Here is a 24294-nt window from a genome sequence, read left to right as displayed (position 1 = left end):
CTCTCATCTCACTAGCAGCTAGCGCAACGCCGACATGGTTGAGACGCTCCTTGCACAATATTGTCGTCAATTCCCTCTGTGCAGCGCGTGCAACAATGCATGCCAAATTGAACTTGACTTGCCCCGCCGGGTTCGGAAAACGCCATACTTCGCACCAGCCGTCTCTGTCGCCCGCAGAAAAAGAGTGCATAGGCCAGACTATTGTGCGAACTTATGAATGTCTCGAGAAGCATGGCGCGGAAGTGAAGGACCTCATGGCTATGGTTGCGCAGCTTCGCGAGGGAGAACAAGAGCTGAAGGAGCGGCGAAAAGTCCAGCAGGCATACCTCGTGCCGGTTCGAGAACTGACTCCAGAGATTCTCTCCATCATCTTCAGAACGCCTTGGAGGAATCTAACCTAGCCTTCAGATCCGGTTCCACCTAGGGTCACCATCCTGTCGCAGGATTTTCCTCCCTTCTGGCGCGCTCCTCGTGCCATCTCAGGCGCCTTTTCCTCGTATACCCACCACGCGGCATCTTGGACGCTTTGTACAGCCCCGCCCTGCAAGGCCTAACCACACTCGATATCCGGACGGACGACGACGCGCCCTTGACAAAGGCCTTCATCGACTCGCTCTGCGCAGCGCATAGCGATGGGACGCCCTGCCTCCTCCCGCTCCTAGAGAACCTGGAACTCGGCGGGGAGTCAGAAGGCTTCACTGTGAACACGCTGGTCATGATGGCCGAGGCACGGCGTCAGATGGGACGCCCTCTGAAGCGGTTCCTCCTGAACATGATGTTGATGGGCATGTCGAACTTTGACTTTGGGTGGACTGACAAGGTAGAGGCCCGGATGTGCCAGGTGGCGGACGAGCTGGAGGTGTGCGGGAGGAACTGTATGGGCATACACGAGTAAGTTCGCGACGTCTCTATCTCCTCGATACTACTCACGCAGGAACAGACAGTGCAAATCGTCTTTATGTATGACCAGACTTTACCTCCTCCGTTTCGCTCTAGGGAAAACAAATCGAGGATAGTATAGTGGCAAGCAATACTTGATCCCGAAAAATTGGTCTATCTTACAGTGCGTGTATGACGGCTATTGTACAAGAATTGTATATGAGACGAGGAGCGGTATTGCAGAGCGAGGAGAAAGTCCAACGATGAAATGAAACCATGAAGATCGTGCGTGCGTAGCTCTTCTCGTGGACCTATCTAACCGGGAGCCGGCGTCGACCTACTCGAGAGGCGGCGTTGGCCTATCCGAGAGGTGGCGTTGACCCCGGGCGCACCGGCTTCTAAACAACCTGCTGCATCGGCGCATCGCGCGGGTCCATCGAGTCCTGGCCGGGCGTGATGCGCCAGTAATGGACGCTCTTCAAGCCGACATAGACGGCCGTGGCGAGCAGTGACCCGAGCGTGGGGCCGAGCCCTGTGACGAGATATTAGCAGCGGAATGGGACGAGCGCCAGCGATGGATACGATGTGCAAGGGTGAGGGCTGAGGCGAAGGGAGGGGACGTACAGTAAATCCAGTGATAGTTGTGGAATCCCTCGATACACGCCGGACCGAAGGCTCGTGCCGTGCTGCAGTAAGGTTCATGATCAGCGCTCGCCTCCCTCGCATGAGAAGCGAACACTCACTTGATCGCACCCCCCGTGAACTGCACCGAGAACAGCATCACGCTGAAGAGCGTGAACCCAAAGCCCAACGGCGCGAACGGCGTGAAGCGGTGCTTCTCCGCCGCGAGCATCAGAATGTTGAGCACGAGCGCGGCCGTGCAGAACATCTCGATAAACAAGCCCTGCGTGCGGTTCGTGCTCGCGCCGAGGGTGACGCCAGCGGCGAGCGGGCCCGGGGTGAGGCCGTCGAGGATGGCGGCGGCAACGATGGCGCCGACCATTTCCGCGGTAGCGACGACTAAGGAACGGTTAGCAAAATAGGGGAAGGACGAGGAGAAGGAAGGAAGATAGAATGGGCAAGGATGACACGCACGAATAAATCGCAGGGGTTTGATTGCACCAACGAGGCATAGGGCTAGCGCAACGTTGGGGTTGAAGATTGAGCCCGTGAAGCGGTAGAAGATGGTCGCAGTGGCGGTGAGTGAGATCCCGAAGGCGGCGGAGATGTAGTAAAATGCGAAGAGGCGCTCTGCGTCCGAGCCTGCGGTGGCTCCGCCCGTCCCCATCGACGAGCCGTTCTGCATCAGGTTGGTAGTCACGGTTTGGACGGCCTATGAATCGTTAGTATGACAGAGTTGTTGGTATGAGAGGTATATGGTGACGGGTATATGGTGACGGGACGATGGAGGAATTGGGCGAGGGTACTCACGCCCAAGCTGAATAGCAGGAACAAGATCTTCATAGCGTCAAGGTCAGTAGGGGCTTCCTGGAGCATGTATGCGCTTACAGTCCCGAAGAACTCTCCCTATCATCGTGGTCAGCGCAGCTCGAACAAAGGGAAGGACAAAACGGCGCACCATCATGGCGATCAAGTCGTTCCCGATGTCACCAAAGAAGCCGGTGCGTGTCCCATCGTCGATCGTATCATCTCTGGCTGTCCGTGTCTTCATCTTGCTTGTCGTGACGAGAGATGTACAAAATAACGCCTGGGGGAGGAGGAGGAAGAGGGGCGAGGGAGAAGGACAAGACAAAGGGGGCTGCAACAGATTTATAGGGTGACGCAGTCTGACACCTACCTCATCTCTGAAAGACAGAATGTTTAGAGTATGCTCCCGAGCGCAGGGCTCTATGTCGTCATGGGCCTTGTCATGGTTGAGGGGAAAGAGAGTGCGCCATCGGCGCAGTGATCACTGTCAGAGGCTCCTAAAACTCCAACAGTCCGCTCCCGAGGATGGGTATCTGGGCGTCGATTCTTCGCGGGCTTCCTCGCAGAGGTTTAACACTTGAAGAAGCTATCTTGAATACATGAAGGGTCAGTAATTCGATGATCATCTACTAGCTTCGACAGTCGCGCTGGCAGAGTATTGCGCTGAGTATCGTGACGGCCCCTATTGACCGCATCGTCGCAGTTTCGGCGTCCATGATGTAAGGAGCATAGACTCTGCCATTGTTCTTCTCTGCGACGCCTAGCGCTAGTTTACGGCTTGCGAATCCCATCGTAAGGGATACATTGGAGATATAGACAAACGCGCACGTCCGTGTCCCTATGAGGCTTCCATGTCAGTGACGTGTTTTGACGAGGGTACCAAGCTTCGTCTTCCGCAACCTTGCCGGCGATCTGAGTAAATGTCAACGAGTGAATCCCTCCGCTTCAGCGTCCGCTCGGGCTTGGCGCTGCCATTGTTCCGAAAGCGTCGACGGCTGTCGTCGAGGAGGTCTGATGTGCCACGCGCGCGAGGCGTGATCGGAACGGCATCGAAGACAAATGTTTCGGGTTCTTGTATCCCCACGCTCATATCCGGCTCGGTTACTAATGACCACCATGTCAACATGTGTGAGCCGGGCGCCTTACCCTATTTTTGTTTCAATCCCTTGACCTCTTACCACCACCATGGCGTCCTCCAGCATCTCCACGTCTGTACATACCGACCGCGAACACAAATCGAAGGAGGTTTCGTCGACTTCAATCCACTATCCAGCGACACCTGCAGCGTACCCGGTGCGGAGAAGGCGGAGGACGCGCGCGTACGACATCCGCACCTCGGAGAGCGAAGGCTCCTCGGGGAGCGATCATGAGAAGACGGACGACGATGAGGAAACGAACGAGTACGACATGATTGATTTACGAACGCTGGTGAAGGAGAGATGTCCGAGCCTCTACAAGCGCTTCCGGCCCGCGTGGTGGCTGCCCAAGTGAGTGCAATGTTCGGTTCGTTCAGGGATAAGATAGACTGACACGTGCTTTGCGTGCAGCGGCCATATACAGACCATCTACGCCGTGCTTGGTGACTTTACGAAGGTGCATCGCTTCCAGTATCGTCGGTGAGGCCAATCATACTTGTCACTTCGAGAAGGGATTGCTGACGGCTATTAGGCAGTTCATCCGTATGCGCGACGGAGGCACAGTGTTTGTACTCACACTTACGCACACCTCGCTTGTCACTGATTGATTCATAGTGGCATGGATTGGGCACCTGCAGATCAGTTCAGCGTGTCCGACACTGCACCCATCATTGTGATCAAGCACGGGATCACTGGAGGTACGCCTTCTGCTTCAGAGAGTCGCGCCCTCCTTGATTGACGATCCTCTTAGGCTCTCACGAACCGTATGTGCGCTGCATCCTCGATGTTGCTACCGCGCCAGTCTCTCAGGGCGGTCTGGGGTACCGCGCCGTTGTGTGCAACTTCCGGGGCTGCGCGGGGATCCCCATCACGTCTCCCCGGCTCTATTCGTCTGGGGCGACGGACGATTTGCGGCAAGAGCTCGCGTACATTCGAAGCCTGTACCCCAACGCGCCGCTAATCGGCCTCGGCTTCAGTCTCGGGGCGAACGTGCTGACCCGCTACCTGGCCGAAGAGGGCGAGGAGAGCCGGCTCGTGGCAGGGTGCGCCGTAGCATGTGTGAGTCGGCTCACCCATTCCTACCTTCGCTCGAGGCTGACCCCGCACCAGCCCTGGAACCTCCTCGACGACTGCAACGGCCTGCTCAACACCTTCCTCGGCACGCAGATCTACTCCAAGGGCATGGCCCGCTCCCTCCGCAAGATCGTCAAGCGCAACAGGACCGCCTTCGCCTCCGGCGCCGAACAAGCAGCCGCCGTCGAGGCCGCGCTCAAGCTCAAGTCGCCCACCCTCAAGGTCTTCGACGACCACTTCACGCGCCTCTTCGGCGGCGGCGCCCCCATGTTCCCCTTCGACTCCGCGCAGGACTACTACACGGGGACGTCCAGCCATACCGCCGTGCGCGATATCCGCGTGCCGTTCCTCGCGCTCAACGCCGCGGACGACCCGATCGTGAACAAGCTGCCTGCGCTCGATGGGAGCGATAATGTGGTGCTGGCGGTGACACGGCTCGGTGGGCACCTGGCGTGGTTCGAGGCGGGGAAGCGGCCGGGAGAGCCAAGGCGTTGGATGCGGCAGCCCGTGCTGGAGTGGCTGCGCGTGTGCGGGGATGACCTTAAGCACGAGGCGATGGGTAGGAAGGAGCGTGAGGTCGTGGTCGTGGATGGATGGGTGACGGAGGCTGGGAGCGAGGAGGGCTACGGTTGCAGGGCTCTGTCGGGGTCGAAGATCATCGAGGCGCACGAAGACCAGAACCGCAAGCAGATGAAGCATGAGCTGGCGCTCGACGGCATGTAGACGATATCGCATCGTGGACGCCTATCATCGCTTGTGTTGCGCATCGTTGACTCTTGCTATCGCTCTGCAGATGCAGACGCTCGCTATTGTATTAATTACGCGACACCTACTACTCGTGTACAGTATTCCTCCGTAATATGCTGCCAATGAGCTTTCTGGAGCTTGTCCAGCGAAATGAGCACCCTGAAGGCAAGGAAGTGAAAGTGGGCTTAATTTCAAAGCCCCTTGACCTGCTTCTCAAGCCAAGAGACGAAGAGGTCGGGCTTTACATGTTAGGATATCGCACAAGGGCTGCGCACCCCTTTCGCCATTGCGCCCGAATTTCCATCACCATTGCGCGCCCGTCTCAATCGCCATTGTGTCCACCCGTCAAACGTTAGTGCGTCCCCTTCACCTCCTCCTTGGTCCGCCTCCCGCCAAAGATCCCCGTCCCCACCCGCACAATGTCGCTCCCCGCCCGCAGCGCGGCCTCGAAGTCAGCGGACATGCCCATGCTGACGAGCAGCCGGCCCTCTTCGCCGTATGCAGCCGTCTATATGGTATGAGTTCAGCTCGCTCTCATTGACGGGATACAAAGAGTGGGCAAGGTCCACGCGATAGGAAGAACGAAAAAAATGAAGAAAGATAAGAGCGAAAGATACGAAGGGGAAAAAGAGAAGCGTTAAAAGGATAGGGGGGAGAAATCCATCCACTAGACTTCTCCTCCTATCCACTCGACATGAAAACCCACCTTATCAGCAAACCGCGCACCCAAATGCGCCTGCAGCGCATCCCTCGTCGCCAGCAGCGTCTTGAAGTCGTGATTCTCCTCGCCCTCCTTGGCGTTAATGGACTGCTCGATGGAGCCGATCGTCATGAGGCCCTGCAGTCGTAGGAAGGGGCAGTGCTCGAGGACGTGGACGGCGAGTTTGACGAGTTCGTGGGTGTCCGCGGCGTCTGTCTGGGTAAGCGTCGCGTCCGTCGAGGTGAGAGGCGGCAGCCCGGACTTGTTCTCTTCGCCGGAGGTGTTTACCTGAGGGTAGATTTTGGCGTTAGGCGGGCTAGAGTGAGTCAAGAAGATGCAGGCCTTACTTGGATCAGCACGTTGAGTCTCCTCTGCGCATCGCCTGCTTCGGAGAGCGCCTTGTTTAGTAGGTTAGCCGCCTTCGTCGAGGTGAGGGTTTGTATGGTGTGTAGGTTCGGGATGGCTGACCAAGGTAAGTCAAAATCACAGTGCCAGAAGACAAATTACTTACCAACTAGCGTCTTTGATTTATTGGACTGTAAAGTCCCAATGAAATGCCATCGAATCTCTGCGGGCAGCTGTAAACCACGTGAGTCATCTTCGCACCCATCACCACCTCGCCCAGCCCCACCTGCTTGGCCTTGTCAACCAGCTCCTGCACGTAATTCTCGCCAAAGTCTCTCTGCCCTGCATGTTCGAAGCACGCCAGGACGTCCGACGCCGGCTTGTACTTCGACACGGCGACCAAAGTAGGGTTTGAGGCGCCGCTGGCGGCCTTGACGCGGTCGCGGATGTCCTGCAGGTTGTCGAGCAGCTCTAATTTGCGCTCTTCGGTGATGGCGAGTTCGGACATTTTGGTGTATGAGCGGGCAGTAGAGATCCGAGGTCGCAGAGTTCGAGTGCGCTGCAGATGGACTAGTGATCTGGATCGAAGCATGACGCGATGGTCACACGTGTCACAATGTCCGTGACTACCTTTTCGGGATCAAACGCTGCTTGTTCGCGACTTTCGTCTCTCAATCTTCCTCAACTTGCGTGCATACGATGCATGCATGATTATACTGACAGATTAGTCCTCGATTTCTACAGATAATAGTATCGTGAAGTACGTGACTGGTCGTATTCTTGTCCGTAGTCCAATCCGACATGGTTGGTCAAGCGCGAGGGCTTGACGAGAACAGAGGTAGAATCCCTCTACGAATCCTTCGGCGTCACAACATTGATCTGCCCCGTAGTAATTGCATAGCTCGATTTCTGGTGATATATCGTCAGCGCCTGCACGCAACAGGACCGTATCCCGCTCCCTCTCCCGCTTTCCCTGCCCTCCTCCAAGATGTGGGAAGAAGTGGCTCTACTCACCACATAATAATCATTCGTCTTCTCCACCACAATCAAGTACGTCTCCTCCGGAAACGTGAACATCGTCTTCGGCACGACCGCCTCAAAGTCATAGGTCTTGTAGTCCGGCGACGTGAGCTCGTCGGTGAGGATGACCGCGCGGTCGAGGTTGGTGTCGCCGGCGGCGCTGATGGCGAGGGTGATAGACTTGGAGGAGGTCTTGAAGTAGGTGCCCGAGCAGAAGCGGAGGGCGAAGGGCTCAGAGACGGTCACGGAGGAGGGGTAGTAGAAGGCGCCGGTCGCTGGGGAGGTGTTAGTGGTGAGTATGTGGTCGAAGGGAGGTGATGGGGGTGACGGGAAAGACCACGGGGAAGGAGTGAGGGAAGGAGGTGCACGTACTAGGGCCGCACTCAGGGTAAGAAGAGCTGTCCTGCCTGGACTCGATGGGAACGGCGGCGGCAGAACCAGCGAGGGCAATCGTAGAAGCAAAGATGGCAGCGATCTTCATGGCGCGAGGTAGTGGACAGGTGCTACTAGAGGCGAGGACGCTATTCGGGGTGCGAGAAGAGATGCTCTTCGATGTGAATCGGTAGCTCTACTAGCGTGAGCTCACCTCTTTTATAGCCAGCCTACCATGGTCTCGAGGACGCCAAGGACAGTGTGAAGCAGGCACGATGAGTCATGGGCAGCGTTGGGGCAGCGAGGTTGCGGCGGCGCAAGGCCGTCGAGGATGTGCTCTATTGAGATGAGCAGGAGGACACGTAGGCCGCGATTGGCTGGCCCGCGTCGGACCTTCATCATGCATAGCACGATGGGGGCCTTCGTAGTGCAGCAGACCTTCACCCAGCCTCCGACCTTACCTCGTGGAGCTGACACTCGACGTTCATGGTCAGGAACTGAGGAAGCCATTCCGTCGAGCGCGAAAGTTGCGGCCAGCCGACGCCGATCGTAATTCAGCAATACGAGACAAGGCAGATCTTCATGAATGCGAGACCTAGACAAACGGGACCAAACCCTTCATAGCCGCACGCCGCCAACTTCGGGGTGCGTCGGGGACGTCGAAGGATCGCGTACTGTATTTCCAGTTGCCCCTCGGGCCTTCCGGAATGGTCGCCTCGGGGCGCGGTGCCCAGGCAGTGCCGATTGTGTACGAGGGCGCTGCCACGCGGGCATCGCCGGGCGCTAAATTGGCCCCGGGTCTCGGGCCGAGGCTAATTAGGGGGATCGGCGCGTCATTCGGTCTGGAGTCTTCCATGACAGGCGGGCCTATATAAAAGGGGCCTCGCTCGATTCACATTCCCCCAGGTTTTTCATACCTACCTTCCTACCACCACCACCACACTCACCGTTCACACACCTTCACGCTCAGTTACGATTCCCATCATGAAGTTCGCGACGCTCACCGCTCTCCTTGCTGCTCCCCTCGTCTCGCTCGCCGCTGCGCTGCCCGTGGAGCGCGACGTGTACGCCCCGCCGGTGACCTACCCCTCCAACGGGACGGTGTGGAAGCCGTTTGAGAAGCACAACGTTACCTGGTGAGTGTGCTGTCTTCGCCTTCGCCGATCGCGATGGCTTACACATACCGCAGGGATGTATCGGACCCGCCTAAGCAGATCACGAACCCCGTCGGGACGATCCGTTTGGTGAAGGATGACCGGATTACTCCTCGTGCGTACTTGTCACCCACGCTGTCGCATCCTTTCGCTGACTCCTCGATAGTCATCCTCGCCGACAACTTCGACATCCTGCTCGGCACGTACGAGGTCACGGTCCCCTGGGTCGAGACGGGCGACAACTATCGCATCCTTCGTAAGCCTATCCTCCCATCGCGCGTTGAGCACCTGCTAACCTCCCTTCAGTGTTCGGTGACTCCGGCAACTGGGGCGATGAGTTTACCATCGAGTACGATGGGTAAAGAGATCGCGTCTCCTCTTCACAAGAGCGCTGTCTACCTCCCCTGCCCTCCCCTCCCACCCTTAATGACGCCACCGTCGATTAATCGGCGACGATCCTTACGATGACCTCACGTCATCGGACACTCCCCTCTCCTGCCACTCCGCCCCAGGCGGCACGGACAGAATTGACTGACTCACGCACGACGCGGACTTCGTACCATCCACGCCATGGACTCTGTACCACAATCGGGCTCTATGCGCCATGGACACTGTACCACAATCGGGCTCTATGCCTACGGACTACCAGCATGTTGTACTCATATCACGAAACTTACAGATAAAGCATCTTATTTTGTACCATCGGCGTACTTTACTGTCACTTCGGCTTGTGTCGCTGCTAATGCCAGTTGCTATTGCATGATCCTTTGAATAGACTTGTGTTGCGTTGGGGAGTTGCAACATCCTATTTCAGCAATCTCACTGGTACGGACCGCGCGCTGACTATAGCGCAAGCACATTCGAGAGTCTGGCGAGAGGCTCTAGGTCGTGACGCTGCAGAATTTGTAGAAGGACGACCGCGTCCGTGCCATTGTATGGAACTACAGTATATTAAGCACGATTCACGGAGAAAGGCACAGGCCTTCACGTACTGTATGACTTACAGTAGCAATCGCGGTCAATGCCCTTATAGAGTAGGGTGGATCTGAGCGAAGCGAGCAAAGATTTGCTGAGAGGAAGGGATGCGCCAGTCATGGGTCCTAGCAAGAAAAACCGCCGTCGGGGCCGAGCAGAGTGAGGACCATCAGGAAAGAAGCCTGGTATAGAAGAGACCCGAGCGTAGAGTAAGCTTCTTGACGGATCGGTCAGGCCTGCCTCGACCGTAGGATTGCCGTGAAAGTCCCAGTCCAGCTTGTTTTTTGCGGTCGGCCTTCCTCATAAGTATACAGCGTTGTTCTTGCTGCGTTCTGCAGGATCATCATGCTTCCCCTACGTGGCTTGTTGCTGTAGTACGGACATGATTGTTGATGCATACGTGGCTGGATAATTAAAAGTCGGAACGGACCGCTTCAGGTAACGCGTCACGCATCACAAGCACAGAAGCCGTGACGTGACCGTGAACAATGGTCAAGCCATTTTGGGAATTTAGTGGCATGTTCGCATCTTGTTTCCTACCATAACCACCGCCAAAGAACCACACGCGAACATACCTTTGCACCACTACAATGGCCGACAACGAGAAAGACATGCTGTTCGGCCGCAATCGCCAATCTGTTGAAGATATAGAGGCGAACCTGCAGGAGATCTACTGGCAGCAGCCGGGCGCGTACCTCGATGCTTCGGGCCAACCCTGCATCAATGCGGATAACCTAGTCGACGTTATTCGCGAGTTCTCGCGCCGGTACGGCGGCGAGGACCTGATGAGCGACTTCGAAATCCAGTCCCTGCAGCAGCTCCTCGAAGCGCACCCCAATCTCACCTGCACGCCCGCGACCCTCATCATGTTCGTCGCGCACAAGGTGGGGCCGAGGAGCCAGCGAGAAAGCACGGGGGAGGATGCGGAGGAAGAGGAGGAGCGCGGGCGCACAGCGGAGCTCATCGAGGGCGCGTCTAGCGATCGGTCCAGCAGCAACGAGTCGACGGGGACCCGGCGCGCCACTTCGCGTCCCCCGGCCCCGCCGCCGCCGCAGACGCCCGTGGCAGCGCGCCCGAGCGTGTTCGACCGCCGCCAGCGCTCGACGCCCATCGCGCAGGCGAATCCCCCAAGCAGCTTTTCGCACCGCAGGCCCATGCCGGCGTCTAGGCGCAGGAGCATTGATGGCGCCACGAGCGACTCTGAGGTGAGTACGGCATTGCATACGCGTCGTCGGCGCAATGCCACACGCGCCGTCTCGCATACGGAAGCTAATCTACATTTGACAGCGGAGCGGACTCTCTGCATCGACCGGCAGGCGCCGCGCCCCATCCAACCCACCCGACCCCTCCTCCTCGACCTCGCCGCCCAAGACGTTCTCCCGTCCCCATTCACGCACCGCGTCCCAGCCCCACCCCGACTACACGCCTACCCAGGTCTTCTCTGCCCCTGTCCGCCGCAATGGTCACAGCCACTCGTCGTCCGAAGACGAGTCATTCCCCCGAAGCCGCTCCTCGCCCAGTCCGCCACCTCGAAGCCCCAGCCCGAACAGTGACAGCGGGAGCAACAGTGATGAGGACGGCGATAGCAGCCTCATCCGAGAGTACCACAGCAATCGCACGCTCAGCATGGCGAGCATCGACTCCGAGTCGCGCGAGGAGGTCCTGAGCCGAACGCTCACTGAGACGCAGCGCAAGCTGCAGGAAGCGGAAGCGTCGTACCAGCGCAAGATCTCCGAGAACGAGTCGGATATTGATGAGCTGCAAACGCGTCTCCAGGATATGCGTGCGGACCTCAACAACATGCGGCGTCAGGAGAAGGAGCTGAAGACGAAGGAGGTATGCGCCGAGTTCATCTATTATGAACAATGCTGACGTTTGCCACAGAGCCAGAACCACATCCAGATTCAGGCGTTGGAGGCAGAGGTCGCGCGGCTGCAGAAGTCACTGGAAGCCGTCAAGAACCAGGCTAACGACCTTCGCGAGAAGTGGCAAGACCAGATACGTATGTGGCCGGATATTGACTGCCTTCTCAGTTCACTCATCCATTTATTTGCAGAAATTGCTGACCGGTATCGCGATGATCTCCGGCAGCGCGAGAAGGACGTCGCCGAGCTGCAAGAGCACCTCGCGGGGCACCAGCAGGAGGCAGAGAAACACACCGTCGTCATCGCCAGCTACGAAGAACGCCTTGTGGCTATGCAGGAGTTAGTCGAGCAGCTCCGGCAGGCGCAGGAGGAGCTTATCGGGCAGAAGAACGAGAACATGGCGCTGAAGGAGACCATCGACCGCATGCGGTTTGAGATGGACGAGCTGCGCGCGTCGCAGCCCAGCGGGCTGCTCATGGATCCCGCGACCAAGGCTATCGGCAGGCCGCCGAGCGAGAGGGGCAGCGTTGGCAAGAGCTTGGGCGCGGAGATGCTCGGGAAGATGAAGTTTGGGTACCGCGGCGCTGGGGAGGATGACGGTGAAGAGCACGAAGACGACAGCGAAGATGGCAACACGACCATCGAGGAGGAGACCGTCGTTGAGAGCAGCGACGACGAGTTCCAGACCGAGACCATCGTCACGAGGAGGAAGAGGGTGAGTGTTTCTGCTCCTGGTGCTGGCTTGTGGCTGACGCTTTGCAGGTTAAGAAGGGTGGCAAGACCGAGCAGATCATCGAGAAGAGCTACTGCGACAACGGTGTGCAGCACGATGATAGCATGTTTGCCGCGCGCACCTCCGAGGGCGGTGTGCAGACCGACGTGGTGGCCGTGGAGAAGGAGGTGCAGATTGTGCACGTCGACCGCATCATTGAGCTCGAGAAGCAGGCTGCCCCTAGGGATATGTCAACCGCGGAGACTCAGACGGACAATGTCGACCCGGAGATCAAGACCGTGTACGTCGACCGGATCGTCGAGCTTGAGAAAGAGGTCGAGGTCTTCCGCGAGCGCCAGCGCAACCTTGTCGACTTGTCTGTGCAGACTGACGTCTCGGCGGAGCAGGTCGAGGTCAAGCCTGAGCCGCAGCCCGCATCCGATGCGCCACCCGCGTACGAGGAGGACGAGGAGGAGCGCATTACGCGTAAGCTGCACCCACACCTCACGCTCAGCCCTAAGGGCATCTCTCGCGAAGCGCTTGAGGAGTGGCGCAACCTCAAGGAGGAAACCGGCGTCGACTGCCTCGTCATCGAGCGCCTCCTCGAGTCCGCCGCCGGCTCATCCTCGTCTTCGGCCGCGTCCACTTCCGACGCGTCTGCACCGCGCCGCCGCAGCCGCTTCTACAACATCTACAACACGTACATCTACCCCGAGTCGACGCCCGGCGGACTCAATCGGCCGCAGTTCTCGTGGATCCACCTTTCCGTGGGCGTGCTCTCTACGGCGATCGTGTTCTACCTGTCGTCAGCGGCCCAGGCGCCGCAGTACCAGATGATCCCGGGCGGACCGACTGTGTACGACCGCGAGGCGTGGAATGCGTTCAATCGGCTTGCGGGCGGCAGCGAGGGCATGCTCACTAATGTCGGCGCGGGCGATGGGACGGAGGCGGTCTGGTCGTTCTTGCGTCGCGGGGTGAACGGCGCTGCTATGTATGCGCGCGGCTGGCCGACATGAGGTGCCCTTGCGACTCTGCTACCTCTCGCTTCCGTGCACGACTTTTCCTTGACCCTGGTTCCGACTCGCCTACGATCCGACCACTAACGACACCCGCCACGACGCTCATCTCGATACCCGACTGACCTATTATTGCGCTTCATGCATATGCTTCCCCCCATGCTTGCTTCTTTCAACTTCCTCTGCATCATCTTCAGCTTCTTTATTCTGTATATGGTCTTATCGACTGGACGTACAACCGCCCCCTCCCGCTCTTTGGCTTCGCCGACATACTATGCTGACTGGCAAATACCTTATGCAATGCACCATACCACCACCTTCTCATTCATATCCCTGCACACACAAGCATCCGACCTGCTTCGCTTCACATCCTTCATATGTACATTCTGCGCACTCCCCACTCACCGCATCCCTCTCTGTATCCTTTGCAGTAACTGCCCCCTCACGATGGCTTGCGCACGATGTCTATATGGCCCCAGCGATGTATCCGCACTCTTACGATCCCTCACGAGCCCACGTACCTACTTTCTTTCTCTTGCTTGCTCCCTTCCCGACTGTGCAATGTTGTTCTCGTTGTTCAAGGCAGGCTTTCTCTGCTGTGTATATCATGCCGTGCGGTGCACGAGTTGTACTTCTAGGCATAGGGCGTACGTATACGTATACATTACATGGCTGACGGGCTGCTCTAATGACGAAACAATAGTAATGCTACTCTAGGTGGTGATCGCGGGTCAGGCGAAGGTGTAGATAACAAGTCCGAGGTAATGGAGTTGTAACTTGGTGTTTGGGATACAGTGCGGTTTGGGGGATAATGGGTGTAAGTGTGAGAGAGGGGATGCGTATAGGTGTGAGTGGTATAGGTGACATTGGACAGGGAGGATAGATGGGATAGAGGCGGGGGAGAGCTAGCCTTGTATTGGACGTCGCTTCTTCGGGGAGATCATGAGGCCCTCGTCGTCCTCCTCCATGGTCGACTCGTACTCAAAGCGGACGTTCTCGGGCTGCTCTTCGTCGTCTTCGCCGTCCGAGGGTAGGACTAACGGAGTTCGCGTCGCCTGATTCTCGAACTCGTCCTCACTGATGTCGCCGGGCGTTAAGCTGCTGCCGGTCCCGCTGCCCGAGGACGACCACGAGTCATCATCGTCATCGTCTTGGTCGTCAATCCCCGCGCGGTGCTGCTGCTGCACGACATCCTCGAAGTCCTGCCCTGCGTTGTAGAAGCTCGGTGCCGCGACGTCTGGGTCGTCGTCATACCCCCAGCTCGATGCGCGGTGTGCCTCGTCGAGCCCGGACTTCTTCCCCCGCCGCCATCGCCCCATGCCCGGGGCCTCTTCGCTCCGCCGCGATGTCGAGCCAATGGAGCCGGACGGCATCTCGCGCAGCGCCTTCTGCTTCGCGCGCCCCCACGTCGCCGCGCGGCTCGCCGTCGGGCTCGAGTTATCCGGCGAAGACGACACGGGCGTGACGGGACGCAGCATATTCGTAAGGAAGTCAAGCCGCGAGCGGCGCCGCTCCGACGGCGCCGGGCTCGCCGGCCGCGACCCCGACGCCCTGCGCGACTCGGGAGCGAACGACTTGCGCGACTCGTTGGCGGCGAAGACCTCCGAGCCACGCGCATCGCGCCTGTAGACGTCCGACCCACGGCGATAGTACGACTTGAGCACACCGCCGCCGCCCGCGCCGGGAACGCCGTTCAGGCTGTTCGGCGTGCGCGGGCGCGCCTGCGGCGGCGTCGGGTAGCGGTCGGAAGACTTGGAGCGCAGGTTGCGCGAGTTGAGGCTCGGGAGGCGTTTCGGGAGATGTCGCAGGGGGCTCGAGCCCTTGTGTTGCGATGAGCCCGAGGCCTTATGATGCAAGGAGCTCGACGCCCTGTGGTGCAGCGAGCCGCTCGCGCTGGCGCGATGCCCGAGCTCAGTCGCGTTGGTGTCTTCGCGCGTAGAGTCAGTCTTGCGCCCGAGCAACCGCGAGATGCGCCGCCCTAAACCTAGACGAGGCGCCCACGTCCAGCGGAAGCGCACGGTGGACACTGCTGCCGTCGTCTCGTGGTCATCGACGTCGATCTTCCCCTGCGACGTAACCTCGAGCCACTTCTCAGGCCCGGCGATACGGTGGAGAATCCAGTCGTGTTGCTATACAAGAAAGGAAGGGTTAGCTCGCGGCCTATCGCAGAAAGCGCGCATGACGGAGAAAAAGTGCATGGCAGAGAATCAGCAACACGACGAACCTTGGCCTGCTCGAGCGTGATGCGCTTCGCGGGATCCTTTTGCAGAAAGTGGTCGAGAAGTCTGATGATGCCCGCGCCCGTGTCTGTCAGGTCAGCAGGCGGATGGCGACCGCCCGTGGGCATAAGGTCGGCGCCCATCGTGTCCAGCGCCTCCCAGTCCTCCTCCGCGATCTTCCGCCAGACGTTGTACTGCTTCGCCTGAACAGGGATATCCGGATCCGGCCGCCAGGGCAGGATACCGAAGAGCAGGCAGTACAGCGTCACGCCGAGCGCCCAGATGTCGACTGCCTTCGTGACGGAGGGGCGTGGGCCTGCGTGCTCGCTCACGAGCTCGGGCGCCAGGAAGGAGGGCGTGCCCGCACGCGAGAGGCCCTTGTTCTCGAGGAGGATGGGGTCATCGACGTCGTTCGCGGCGTACTTTCCGGCCGACTCGAGCCGCAGCGGTTTGGAGAACTGCGAGATGCCAAAGTCGGCGATCTTGACGACGCTGCGATCGCGGCTGTACAGCAGATTCGCGGGCTTGATATCTCGATGGATAATGCCTTGATAGTGCACTGCGGATATGCGTTAGTACACGATGGGTATGCATTGGTGCATGATGGATATGCGGGGATGCATAGCGGGTATGCGGCAGTGCAGGGCGGGTATGTGTCACGGCAAGCCTGAGAAAGGACGTACGGTATTCAAGGCCCAGAATGGCATCCCGGATTATCCGCCGCGTTTGGTCTACAGTTAGAATAGGCTGGTCGTTGCTCGTCCAGGTGACCTCTCCACCGGCGCAATATTCCATCACTGCAAATCTGTCAGTACGTCTTCAGACGAGCAAAAAGCAAGGAAGCATGACTGAAGGTGGTTTGCGGGACGGGGTTGGTGCTAAGGACGATGGCAGGGGCTGATATAATGGGACAAGGATGTCAAGTTGACTGGCGGATGGTGGCGGCTAGCCAGGCACATATATCGCAAGACCCAGCGTACGGGGAAGCGGAGCTAGACAAGAAGAAAGGTGGTGGAAAGGACAACGTCTGGGCAGTAACTTTGAAGCAGATACAAGGCCCCATTGCGTGCGCGTGAGCTCGTGTGATCTACCTCAAGGCTACAGGGGGGAAGCGGGATGGCATGAACGCAAAGCGGGGTGACAAGCATATAAACGCGAAGCGAAATTCGGTGCAGCGAACGGAAGCAAACTCACCCATATAGATCTTATCCTGCATACGGTCGTCTATAACCTCGTACAACCTCACGACATGCGCATGCGTGAGCTTCTTCATGATCGCAATCTCCCTCCGGATTTCGGGCTCCGCGGCGCCCAGCTTGTCGCCTACGGGAGTATGCTCGTCGGATTTGGGGAACGCGCTCTTGCGGAGGAGGCGCGTGCGGTCTTGGGGGGTGTCGCGGCGGAGGGCTTTGATGGCCTGGTGCGCAAGGGTGGAGGGTGGAGAAGATAGAGGCAGAGAGAGGAGTGAGGCGAGGCGGGTAAGGATTAGGCAGGACGGCGCAGAGTAAAGCAGCGCGGGACAGAACTCATCAGCAAACGTGCTATGCTTGAGAATGTACGACTCACCACGCGCCGGACGCCGACTGGCGGCTGCGACCTGACCTTCTTCGCATAGTAGACCTTGCCGTGGTACCCTGCGCCAATGAGCGAGATGATGTGGTACTGGTTCAGCTGCGCGCGATCCTTGATGAGGTGGTCTGTGGTCGGGACGGGGTGCGCGTGCGATTCGAGGGCATGTTGAGATTCGGGTGCGCCTGCGTGTTGCGATTCGCCTGCGCGTTGTGAATGCGAATCAAGTGCGTCTACTGGGGAACGTGGGGGCGGTGTCATGGCGGACGCAGGGACATGGGCGGACTCGAGCAAGGAGCTGCTGCGCGCGAGGGATATGAGAAGAGAAGAGCAGATGCGGTAGAAGTAGGAGGAGCAGATGGGCGTTCAAGACACGGTGAGCGTTCAGCACGCGCGGATGGGCGTTCAGGACAAGAGCCCGCGCACGAGTCCGCCCTTCAATAACCACCTTCCTAATGCGGTTACAGACCCCTATTTCTCCCCAGATCTCGACCGTATCTCTTGATTGTGCGTGGTCTGCAGCCTTTGATTGGGCGTATTCTACTTGATAACCTTATGGAAGATCTAGCTTGCGACGTATCTACCCTACGACGCATCTCGCCCCGCCGCGCTCGCACTTGCACCGGTCTTCGTCCTTGACCCCCTTCAGCGCCTGCATGGAATTGTCAGATCTGCTATTACCCGACGCCGATCCCGCACGCAGTGTGCACGGGTATGAGCCATCCATCAGTCGTGCTGTGCTCCTTCATGCACGCGCCCCGCCGCCGCCGTACTGGGCGCTTGAAACTATGTATGTCGGCAATCAACCTGGCCAGCCACATACCTGCTCAATGTGCAGCCCGCAGCCCTGCGAAAGCGTCGTCAGCGCGGCTTGCAGGCACAAGACTAGTGGTACCCCAGCACGGCCAGCATGGGCGCATGCGGGGGAGCGGATGGGAAGTGCTCGGGATCAGGGCCGGAGATGGGGTCAGTATGGGGACGGGGGAGATGAAGGGGGAGATCGCGGCGCCGGCGCGCGGTTGGAAGCGAGAAGGAACTCGCGACTGCATGAAGACGCCCGACACTCACCGTCCACGTCGTCTTGCCGCACGCATTGCACGTCGTCGCGCGGCACGCATCTACGGGAGTAGAAGTCGGGGAACCCATCATAGCGCCCTGCATGTCAGATCTGCGTTGATGGTGAGTGGATCTTTCATCTCGGCGAGCGACTGAAGTCCATAGCGCCGGGCGGCTGAAGCCCAACAGCCTGAAGGAGACAGCCACCCACCGATGTCACTGATGCCAAAATCCTCCGAATACGTGCACGAAGGGTTAGGGTGCTTCACGCGAAGGTCCCTGGGTAGTGAGGGTCACGTCCAAGCAATGACTGCGCCAGGTGAGCTATCACGGCTACCTATATACCCTGCTCCTCACTTATTCGCCAGCGGAGCGGCAATGCGGCCCTGGTTCTTGCTGGCTGAGCGGAAGTTCGACGGCGCTGAGTCAGTCCTTTCCCAGGGTCACAGGACTATGAAGTTCGTTTCATTCGGCAGATTCCGAGCGGCCCTTTCTCTGTTGGCGGCCCTTTTCTCGCAAGCTGCCATCTCTCTGGGAAACTCTCGCCGTCTAGGAACGTGGAATCTGGCGGCAGTTGAAATGCAGGCCTTTCCTTCGACTTGACACATCCATCCGCCCTGCGACCTGAAGACCTTGGATACCATCCGTCTTCTAGGCGAAGCCGCATCCTCATTTCCGGGACTCGATATGACGAAGTTCATCTCCGGCGCATCATGCAACCGTGGCCCTCTCCCTACTTTGAGCACTTTATTTCGGGCCGCGGACCAAGGAAAACTTCATCTCGGACGACGCGAAAATTGCTTCTCATTCAGTCGCCCATCTGATGTGCCGTCGAGGGAATAATATTGGCCAAACTCTTGACTGTATTGTCGCTATCGTCGCAGCTCTACTTATTACTCGTATGCCTTGGACATCACATTCTACGGCGCAAGCATCGCGTTCTATACTAGTCTGCGCATGTCACCTTGTATAGCTGGCGCATCACTTCCTCTTCATCGTGCATCATCCCATACTATTGTCCATCAACGTCTCGTCGGTCACCGCCGAGGCGTGTGCAGCTGAGGGAGCTAGTGCGGCCAGGATGTATGTGGCGCGGCGCTTCCCGAGCGTCGCCACGACGCTAGGGGTGCGAAGAGACGGTGCGATGCGAAGCTGGGAGACAAGCTCATGCGAAACTATGAACTAATCCATGCAAATGCACTGAACAAGCCTGCGCGAAGCCAGTACGTAGTCAACCCTAGAAACAACGCCGCGCGAAGCTAGGAAACATCGCTACGCTCAAGACGAGACTAAGCGAATTCAGGAAACAGGCAGTCGGTCCTTGCTGACCGAATAATGAAGTCTTTCCGTCTTGAATGAGCCCTCGCCTCGGCCGACGGAACTTGGAATTTGAGTGCATGCTCCGACTGTACCGACTGTACGTCCTGCCACTTGAGTTGACATGTCAGGACGTTATTAACCGGAATCTTGTACGCTTCTCGCCGTTCTCTCTTGCCCCTCGCCCTGACCGACAGGGCGGCTAATTCGAGGAAGGCGTCTGGTTCGAGAATCGAGCAGAGATTGGCTGTGTCCAGGCAGCGAAGCGCCCACTGAGTGTCCTACCATAAATTGCGCCACTCGGGTCTAAGCCATACACGTACCTGTCCTACGAGAAACTGGTCGTCGCCTAGCATAGGCAAGATTGCTTAGCAGAGAAGATCCGCCACTCGTTGACATATGGACTCGGACCTGCGCTCGGATACTGGGTGATTTTTCAACCTGCGTAGCAGAGCAATTTGAGCAAATAGCGCGAGAAGCGCAGACCCTCATTCACCTGGTATCCTGCACGCTCGTGAGATACTGAAGCGAAGCGACGGTTCGATTTCTCAGCAAGGGTGAGGGAAACGGGCTCAACAAGGGTAGCAGCGCGCGCTAAAAAGTAATCTCTCACAAGAAGCCTCCTGCAACGCCTCAGGACGTACACCGCCACTGCAGGTCCACCGAAGCTGCTCCGATGCCTGCGTGGGACGAACGCTTGAAAACTCGCAGTACATACGATCAACCGAGAGCAACCGATAATTGAACCGGTCGAAATGCCCGCGTGACCTGCGCCCGTCTACACCCCGTGGTCAAGGCAATATCGCGGAGTTGGCAGCGGTGAGACACATCAGCGCGAGCGCGGTAGATCGCGCGGGACCGAGGACGCACGCGGGGGATGTGCTGGTATGCACGCGTTAGGGCACAGAGGAACAAGCGAAAGAACACTGAGTATATTAGCAATGGAGCCTATTGAGAGCTGTTACACGGCGGGGAGTAGATGTCCTGGTTTTCCGTGTAATCGAAAGCAAGTCAGTAGTAGGAACCCAACTATGCTTAGTTTATGCTCCGTACCGTATGCACCGCCGCATATTCCCGTCGGCGGCCTTTCCTCTCGTAGCCCACCTCTGCGACGTAATAAGGTAGCCAGGTCGTCGTTCTATGGGCCGCTCAGCCCGGGCGAGGCAAGGTGTCGGCGGTATGCTCGAAGCGAGGGTCGCAAGCTGATGAAGCAGGGTTCGCTGCGATGAGGCGGATGCTACTGCGGTGACAGTAAGGCTCACTACGGTGGGAGACGCTCTCAGTCAGCGGCGTTAGAACCACCAGAGCGATAGGCGTTGACAAAAGGAAGGGTCCTTCCCGAGTGTCACTGCAAAGAAGAACCTGCGTCGCCGAAGTGAAAAATTGGTTCACTATGCTGGGAACTAGGTCTTCGAAGGTCGTCGGCGTGACAGAAGGTGGCATACAATGGTGATAGCCACCTATCGGTCTTCGCCCGTGCGGACCGTCGGTTTGACGAAGCTCTTGCACGGTGTCGGCCGTTAACTTCCCACTGGCTTCGCAAAGGCAAGTACGTGTACTTGATCCTGCAACACTTCAGTAAGCGGACGTACGTCGCCCTCGAGTACACGCACAGAATTAGCGCCGGGACCGCCAATGACATCTGTAGGACTTCGCGGGAGAAGCGTGAATACAGTTCACTTGTCGCCTGGAGGTCAGCACCGTAAGAAGAGCACAGCGTCGTGAAGATGTTCGGGAAATTGCGATTGGGGCGCACTCCCTGAGCGCGAGTCTCAGGGAGGGGTCGATGGAGCCCCCCAGTTGGAGCAAGCGCAGTGATGGGTGAGGCGGCGGCGAGGCAAGGAGCTGAGCATGACTAGGAATATTTGACTTGATAATGGCCCCCGAAGTCTAAGGAAAGGACCCCGATCGAGGATGAAAATGGTCCTTGAGTCTTCAGTTCAGTCGCATCGCGTGTAGGGGTAAGGAAAAAAGGGTATATGAAATCCATCGCTTCTGTATCACTATTCCTGACAGGCTGGCGGAATTTGAAGGAAACAGGCACGGTCTGAGAGTTGCCAGGCCGAAGGGACATATCTCGAAGTCAACGTTCAGTAATCAATCGCTTCGTCGAGACGAATTTTGTTGAGGGGTCCTAGACGTCCGCAAGCAGGCTCAGAGCCAGTTTTTTCTATTGTCTGGCGTGAGACAAACACAAGCACGCAAAAGAGCGTCGGGCGCAACCGCGCAAGGTTCCAGCAACCCAGCACCCGCTCCTCCACCGCAACCGACGGCAGCCGAGGTGGATAGCGCTTCGGAAGAGGAGGAGGACAGCAGAGTAGAGTAAGGGGAGGAGGCGCGCGCTGAGTATACACAACATAGTTTATGAGCGGTTGTCCGATGAACGTCAAGGTCAAGGTTGGAAGTTCGATGATGACTCACTAGCACGCGGATGATTGCACGTGCCAGTGTTCGGTGATTGCCGCGTGCGGTCGGTTGTACTTCTGACTTCACGTCGCTGTCTCCGTCGCTCATGAAGTGGATAGAGATTCACATATCCATATCTATATACTCAGATATGCTCAAACGAGGGAGAAACACGCTCCCACGCCCCTCCCTCGTCTTTATCTGGCGGTCGATCTGCACCACGACGCCTAAGCGCGAGGCGCCTGTGTACTTACAGCCGTTTGCAGAATAGATTGCAGTCCCGTGCTGGCAGGTTTCCAGCACGTGGGTCCCGTCGCGTCGCCAGGGACCCATACGTGCAAGCCCAGAGCGTCGCTGGCCCGCGAGAGACGCGTCTGATTGGTCTGCAACGGCCGCGTGCTCGAATTCTCGCAGCACGAGACTGCATTCTATTCTGCAAACGGCTGTATGACGAGGGTGTGCGAGGATATGTGGTCCCATCTCGACACTCGAGATCATCGCTGACACTCTTCGTCTCGTTGATGCGTAAAGTCATCCTTGCCTCTTGCACTCATTGACAGTAAAGTTCACCGTAAGACTGCATTTAACCAGCCGTATCTCACCCCAGGAGCTCGTACCTCGCCTGCCCTCCCTCGTTTCCTCTCAATCGCGCGACTATCCCGATTACCGCCTCCCTCGCTCTTTGCCTCACCTCGACCAACCTTCGCGAAATATCCGACGTGCTAGTCCCGAAAACCTTTCCAACTCCCAAAACGTCGCTCACCGACGCACCCGTCGTGATCCTCTCCCCCCTCACCCTCCCATACCCATCCACCACCACAGCAACGCAGCCAACGGTGGTTATGAGGGCGCTGAGCGCCGCGCTGCCGGAAAGGAGGAACATGATGATCATCTGGAGGCGCGAGGCGCGCGCGACGGGGGCGCCGCCAAGGAGCGCGCCGGTCATCATGCCCGGGATGGAGATGAGGCCGATGACACTGGGGATAGGTTAGCTTTGGCTGTGTTGTAGAGGGTTCAGTTGAGAGGGATGGGAGGGTCAGATCCAAGGTTTGGAAAGAGAGTTTTTGTAGAAAATGACAAGCAGAGGGGCGGAAGAAGGCAGGACGGTGCCTCAGACCTTCACCCACCTCATCTGGTTAATCGTCGGCGTCAGTGCGAGCCGCAGCGCCTCGAGCACGACAGGGCGGCACGCCTCCGCGCGGGAGGCGCCGAAGGCGAGGTAAGTCTCCACTTTGTCGCGGTTTTCTCTAGGCGGGGTGGGTCAGGTTTTCTGCGGAATCATAGAACCATGCATCACATGGAAGCGATAGGACTTGCAGAGCTAGAATAGCAGCAGTACTTACTGTAGCTCTTTCATCACGTACGACGTCGCGACGACAATCCCAGAGATCGCATTGCCAATGAGCATGCCCGCGATGGGGACTGGGGGATGAAGGCTTAGCATTTGACTCTGCACCTTCACTTCCCAAAGCCACCCGTCGGGCAGGTTCCTCTCACTCAGTCACTCACCATAGTGCTCCGGTGTCCAAAAAGGCACCACTCCGAGCGCAAAGCGGACGCCAATGATTGATACGGGGACTGTTGAGCCTAGCAAGCCGGCGAGGACGATGGGGAGCATGTGCTGGAAGCGCTTTTTGCTCTTGTTGATTACTGGAGAATTGCGTTATGATGGGTAGTTGACGGTGTGCGGGAGTGATGCGGCGTGTGTTCAGGAGGCCGAGGCCGATGGGAGAAGAAGGAGAAGGATTTGACGGAGGGGCTTACCGACTTCCATTGTACCAAGGCAATTGAGGAGTACTGCGACGTGAGAGTCAACGTACGAAATAGCAAATGAGAGAGAATTTGTACGCACGCACAAGGCCTGCTACAAAGAGTGGGTTATTCAATTCAAAGACGGGGCGTAAGATCAAGCCCAGGATTCTGGAGAGGTACGACTGAGTTCGCTGCATTTGCCAATGCGAGTTGCATCAAATATAGAGCAAACACGCACGACAGTTGCACTACACATCTACATGCCGCCCAGACCAGCTTTCCGCCGATGTCGAGGTTGTAGTACACGGAAAGGGCGGCGTCGATGATGATGAAGGTGAAGGCGATCGAGACATTGAGATAAGTGATTTCCTGCTCGTCGGAGGGTGTGCTTAGGTCCATGGCTAAACAATGTGCTGTGTAGGTGAGATGGATGGTGAATGCGAGACTCGGGCAGCCGTTCGTCGAGGAACGCGGAAGAACAATGGACTCCGGAAAGAGAACATGATGGCAGAAAGCGCGTGAGACGCGTGACGTCACAGTCACTATCAACTC

The 24294-nt window shown here is 57.9% G+C and overlaps 13 protein-coding genes across 13 annotated transcripts; 5 read left to right on the top strand and 8 right to left on the bottom strand.

Moving 5' to 3' along the window:
- Nucleotides 1-95: 95 nt before the first annotated feature.
- On the top strand, nucleotides 96-895 carry SCHCODRAFT_02518806 (uncharacterized protein; the record flags this gene model as incomplete). The annotated part of the gene is made up of 2 exons (XM_003027307.2): nucleotides 96-335; nucleotides 425-895. The coding sequence occupies 2 exons, from the start codon at nucleotides 96-98 to the stop codon at nucleotides 893-895; spliced, it is 711 nt and encodes a 236-aa protein (XP_003027353.1).
- A 382-nt stretch (nucleotides 896-1277) lies between these two features.
- On the bottom strand, nucleotides 1278-2167 carry SCHCODRAFT_02519587 (aquaporin-like protein; the record flags this gene model as incomplete). Its single annotated transcript, XM_003027121.2, has 4 exons — nucleotides 1278-1411; nucleotides 1504-1565; nucleotides 1623-1899; nucleotides 1975-2167. The coding sequence occupies 4 exons, from the start codon at nucleotides 2165-2167 to the stop codon at nucleotides 1278-1280; spliced, it is 666 nt and encodes a 221-aa protein (XP_003027167.2).
- A 1547-nt stretch (nucleotides 2168-3714) lies between these two features.
- On the top strand, nucleotides 3715-5240 carry SCHCODRAFT_01162367 (AB-hydrolase YheT; the record flags this gene model as incomplete). Its single annotated transcript, XM_003027306.2, has 6 exons — nucleotides 3715-3794; nucleotides 3855-3923; nucleotides 3976-4008; nucleotides 4059-4141; nucleotides 4195-4502; nucleotides 4554-5240. 6 exons carry the CDS (start codon nucleotides 3715-3717, stop codon nucleotides 5238-5240), a joined length of 1260 nt encoding a protein of 419 aa, XP_003027352.1.
- Nucleotides 5241-5616: 376 nt separating this feature from the next.
- On the bottom strand, nucleotides 5617-6817 carry SCHCODRAFT_02673136 (uncharacterized protein; the record flags this gene model as incomplete). Its single annotated transcript, XM_003027120.1, has 5 exons — nucleotides 5617-5772; nucleotides 5971-6252; nucleotides 6312-6427; nucleotides 6476-6542; nucleotides 6596-6817. The coding sequence occupies 5 exons, from the start codon at nucleotides 6815-6817 to the stop codon at nucleotides 5617-5619; spliced, it is 843 nt and encodes a 280-aa protein (XP_003027166.1).
- Nucleotides 6818-7309: 492 nt separating this feature from the next.
- SCHCODRAFT_012232 (uncharacterized protein) lies at nucleotides 7310-8301 on the bottom strand. Its single transcript, XM_003027119.1, has 2 exons — nucleotides 7927-8301; nucleotides 7310-7717 (listed from the first exon to the last, which is right to left on the bottom strand). Exons 1-2 carry the CDS (start codon nucleotides 8209-8211, stop codon nucleotides 7616-7618), a joined length of 387 nt encoding a protein of 128 aa, XP_003027165.1. The 5' UTR covers nucleotides 8212-8301; the 3' UTR covers nucleotides 7310-7615.
- Nucleotides 8302-8326: 25 nt separating this feature from the next.
- On the bottom strand, nucleotides 8327-8524 carry SCHCODRAFT_02460811 (uncharacterized protein; the record flags this gene model as incomplete). Its single annotated transcript, XM_050342610.1, has 1 exon — nucleotides 8327-8524. A coding segment is annotated over one exon (198 nt), but the record flags the coding sequence as incomplete, so codon positions are not given.
- A 161-nt stretch (nucleotides 8525-8685) lies between these two features.
- SCHCODRAFT_02603309 (uncharacterized protein) lies at nucleotides 8686-9217 on the top strand (the record flags this gene model as incomplete). Its single annotated transcript, XM_003027305.2, has 4 exons — nucleotides 8686-8837; nucleotides 8891-8970; nucleotides 9022-9111; nucleotides 9162-9217. 4 exons carry the CDS (start codon nucleotides 8686-8688, stop codon nucleotides 9215-9217), a joined length of 378 nt encoding a protein of 125 aa, XP_003027351.1.
- Nucleotides 9218-10337: 1120 nt separating this feature from the next.
- On the top strand, nucleotides 10338-13560 carry SCHCODRAFT_02112215 (uncharacterized protein). The gene is made up of 6 exons (XM_003027304.2): nucleotides 10338-11035; nucleotides 11118-11666; nucleotides 11715-11832; nucleotides 11887-12410; nucleotides 12458-12748; nucleotides 12821-13560. The coding sequence occupies exons 1-6, from the start codon at nucleotides 10421-10423 to the stop codon at nucleotides 13421-13423; spliced, it is 2700 nt and encodes an 899-aa protein (XP_003027350.2). The 5' UTR covers nucleotides 10338-10420; the 3' UTR covers nucleotides 13424-13560.
- SCHCODRAFT_02111967 (uncharacterized protein) lies at nucleotides 13405-14234 on the top strand. Its single transcript, XM_050341829.1, has one exon. It carries the CDS (start codon nucleotides 13565-13567, stop codon nucleotides 14138-14140), a length of 576 nt encoding a protein of 191 aa, XP_050197476.1. The 5' UTR covers nucleotides 13405-13564; the 3' UTR covers nucleotides 14141-14234.
- Nucleotides 14235-15407: 1173 nt separating this feature from the next.
- Nucleotides 15408-17472, bottom strand: SCHCODRAFT_02519304 (kinase-like protein; the record flags this gene model as incomplete). The annotated part of the gene is made up of 4 exons (XM_003027118.2): nucleotides 15408-16201; nucleotides 16326-16439; nucleotides 16837-17059; nucleotides 17209-17472. The coding sequence occupies 4 exons, from the start codon at nucleotides 17470-17472 to the stop codon at nucleotides 15408-15410; spliced, it is 1395 nt and encodes a 464-aa protein (XP_003027164.2).
- A 216-nt stretch (nucleotides 17473-17688) lies between these two features.
- Nucleotides 17689-18656, bottom strand: SCHCODRAFT_02643184 (uncharacterized protein). Its single transcript, XM_050346314.1, has 5 exons — nucleotides 18629-18656; nucleotides 18479-18579; nucleotides 18280-18379; nucleotides 18035-18058; nucleotides 17689-17863 (listed from the first exon to the last, which is right to left on the bottom strand). The coding sequence occupies exons 3-5, from the start codon at nucleotides 18370-18372 to the stop codon at nucleotides 17792-17794; spliced, it is 189 nt and encodes a 62-aa protein (XP_050197475.1). The 5' UTR covers nucleotides 18373-18379; nucleotides 18479-18579; nucleotides 18629-18656; the 3' UTR covers nucleotides 17689-17791.
- Nucleotides 18657-21594: 2938 nt separating this feature from the next.
- Nucleotides 21595-21964, bottom strand: SCHCODRAFT_02643175 (uncharacterized protein). The gene has a single exon (XM_050346313.1). The coding sequence runs from the start codon at nucleotides 21941-21943 to the stop codon at nucleotides 21755-21757; it is 189 nt and encodes a 62-aa protein (XP_050197474.1). The 5' UTR covers nucleotides 21944-21964; the 3' UTR covers nucleotides 21595-21754.
- A 562-nt stretch (nucleotides 21965-22526) lies between these two features.
- SCHCODRAFT_02643173 (uncharacterized protein) lies at nucleotides 22527-24248 on the bottom strand. The gene is made up of 7 exons (XM_003027117.2): nucleotides 23981-24248; nucleotides 23843-23910; nucleotides 23755-23787; nucleotides 23500-23640; nucleotides 23334-23412; nucleotides 23118-23237; nucleotides 22527-22967 (listed from the first exon to the last, which is right to left on the bottom strand). The coding sequence occupies exons 1-7, from the start codon at nucleotides 24139-24141 to the stop codon at nucleotides 22589-22591; spliced, it is 981 nt and encodes a 326-aa protein (XP_003027163.1). The 5' UTR covers nucleotides 24142-24248; the 3' UTR covers nucleotides 22527-22588.
- Between the last annotated feature and the right edge of the window lie 46 nt (nucleotides 24249-24294).

The sequence above is a fragment of the Schizophyllum commune genome (genome assembly GCF_000143185.2).
Source record: "Schizophyllum commune H4-8 unplaced genomic scaffold SCHCOscaffold_14, whole genome shotgun sequence".
Taxonomy (NCBI): Eukaryota; Fungi; Basidiomycota; class Agaricomycetes; order Agaricales; family Schizophyllaceae; genus Schizophyllum; species Schizophyllum commune.
The sequence above is the reverse complement of the archived record's forward strand: the minus strand, read 5'-3'. Positions and strand labels throughout refer to the sequence as shown.

Coding starts and splice junctions, on each gene's coding strand:
- SCHCODRAFT_012232 (XM_003027119.1), bottom strand. CDS start 8,211: ATGGCTTCCTCAGTTCCTGACCATGAACGTCGAGTGTCAGCTCCACGA. Junction 7,718..7,926: donor TCGAGACCATGGTAGGCTGG/CTATAAAAGAGG, acceptor AGCTCTTCTTAC/CCTGAGTGCGGCCCTAGTAC.
- SCHCODRAFT_02643184 (XM_050346314.1), bottom strand. CDS start 18,372: ATGCAGGGCGCTATGATGGGTTCCCCGACTTCTACTCCCGTAGATGCG. Junction 18,059..18,279: donor GCGGCAAGACGACGTGGACG/GTGAGTGTCGGG, acceptor ACGCTTTCGCAG/GGCTGCGGGCTGCACATTGA. Junction 17,864..18,034: donor GCGGGCTGCACATTGAGCAG/GTATGTGGCTGG, acceptor AATTCCATGCAG/GCGCTGAAGGGGGTCAAGGA.
- SCHCODRAFT_02111967 (XM_050341829.1), top strand. CDS start 13,565: ATGCATATGCTTCCCCCCATGCTTGCTTCTTTCAACTTCCTCTGCATC.
- SCHCODRAFT_02643173 (XM_003027117.2), bottom strand. CDS start 24,141: ATGGACCTAAGCACACCCTCCGACGAGCAGGAAATCACTTATCTCAAT. Junction 23,413..23,499: donor TTGGACACCGGAGCACTATG/GTGAGTGACTGA, acceptor TTCATCCCCCAG/TCCCCATCGCGGGCATGCTC. Junction 23,238..23,333: donor TACGTGATGAAAGAGCTACA/GTAAGTACTGCT, acceptor CACCCCGCCTAG/AGAAAACCGCGACAAAGTGG.
- SCHCODRAFT_02112215 (XM_003027304.2), top strand. CDS start 10,421: ATGGCCGACAACGAGAAAGACATGCTGTTCGGCCGCAATCGCCAATCT. Junction 11,036..11,117: donor GCGCCACGAGCGACTCTGAG/GTGAGTACGGCA, acceptor TACATTTGACAG/CGGAGCGGACTCTCTGCATC. Junction 11,833..11,886: donor GAAGTGGCAAGACCAGATAC/GTATGTGGCCGG, acceptor ATTTATTTGCAG/AAATTGCTGACCGGTATCGC.
- SCHCODRAFT_02643175 (XM_050346313.1), bottom strand. CDS start 21,943: ATGTTGTGTATACTCAGCGCGCGCCTCCTCCCCTTACTCTACTCTGCT.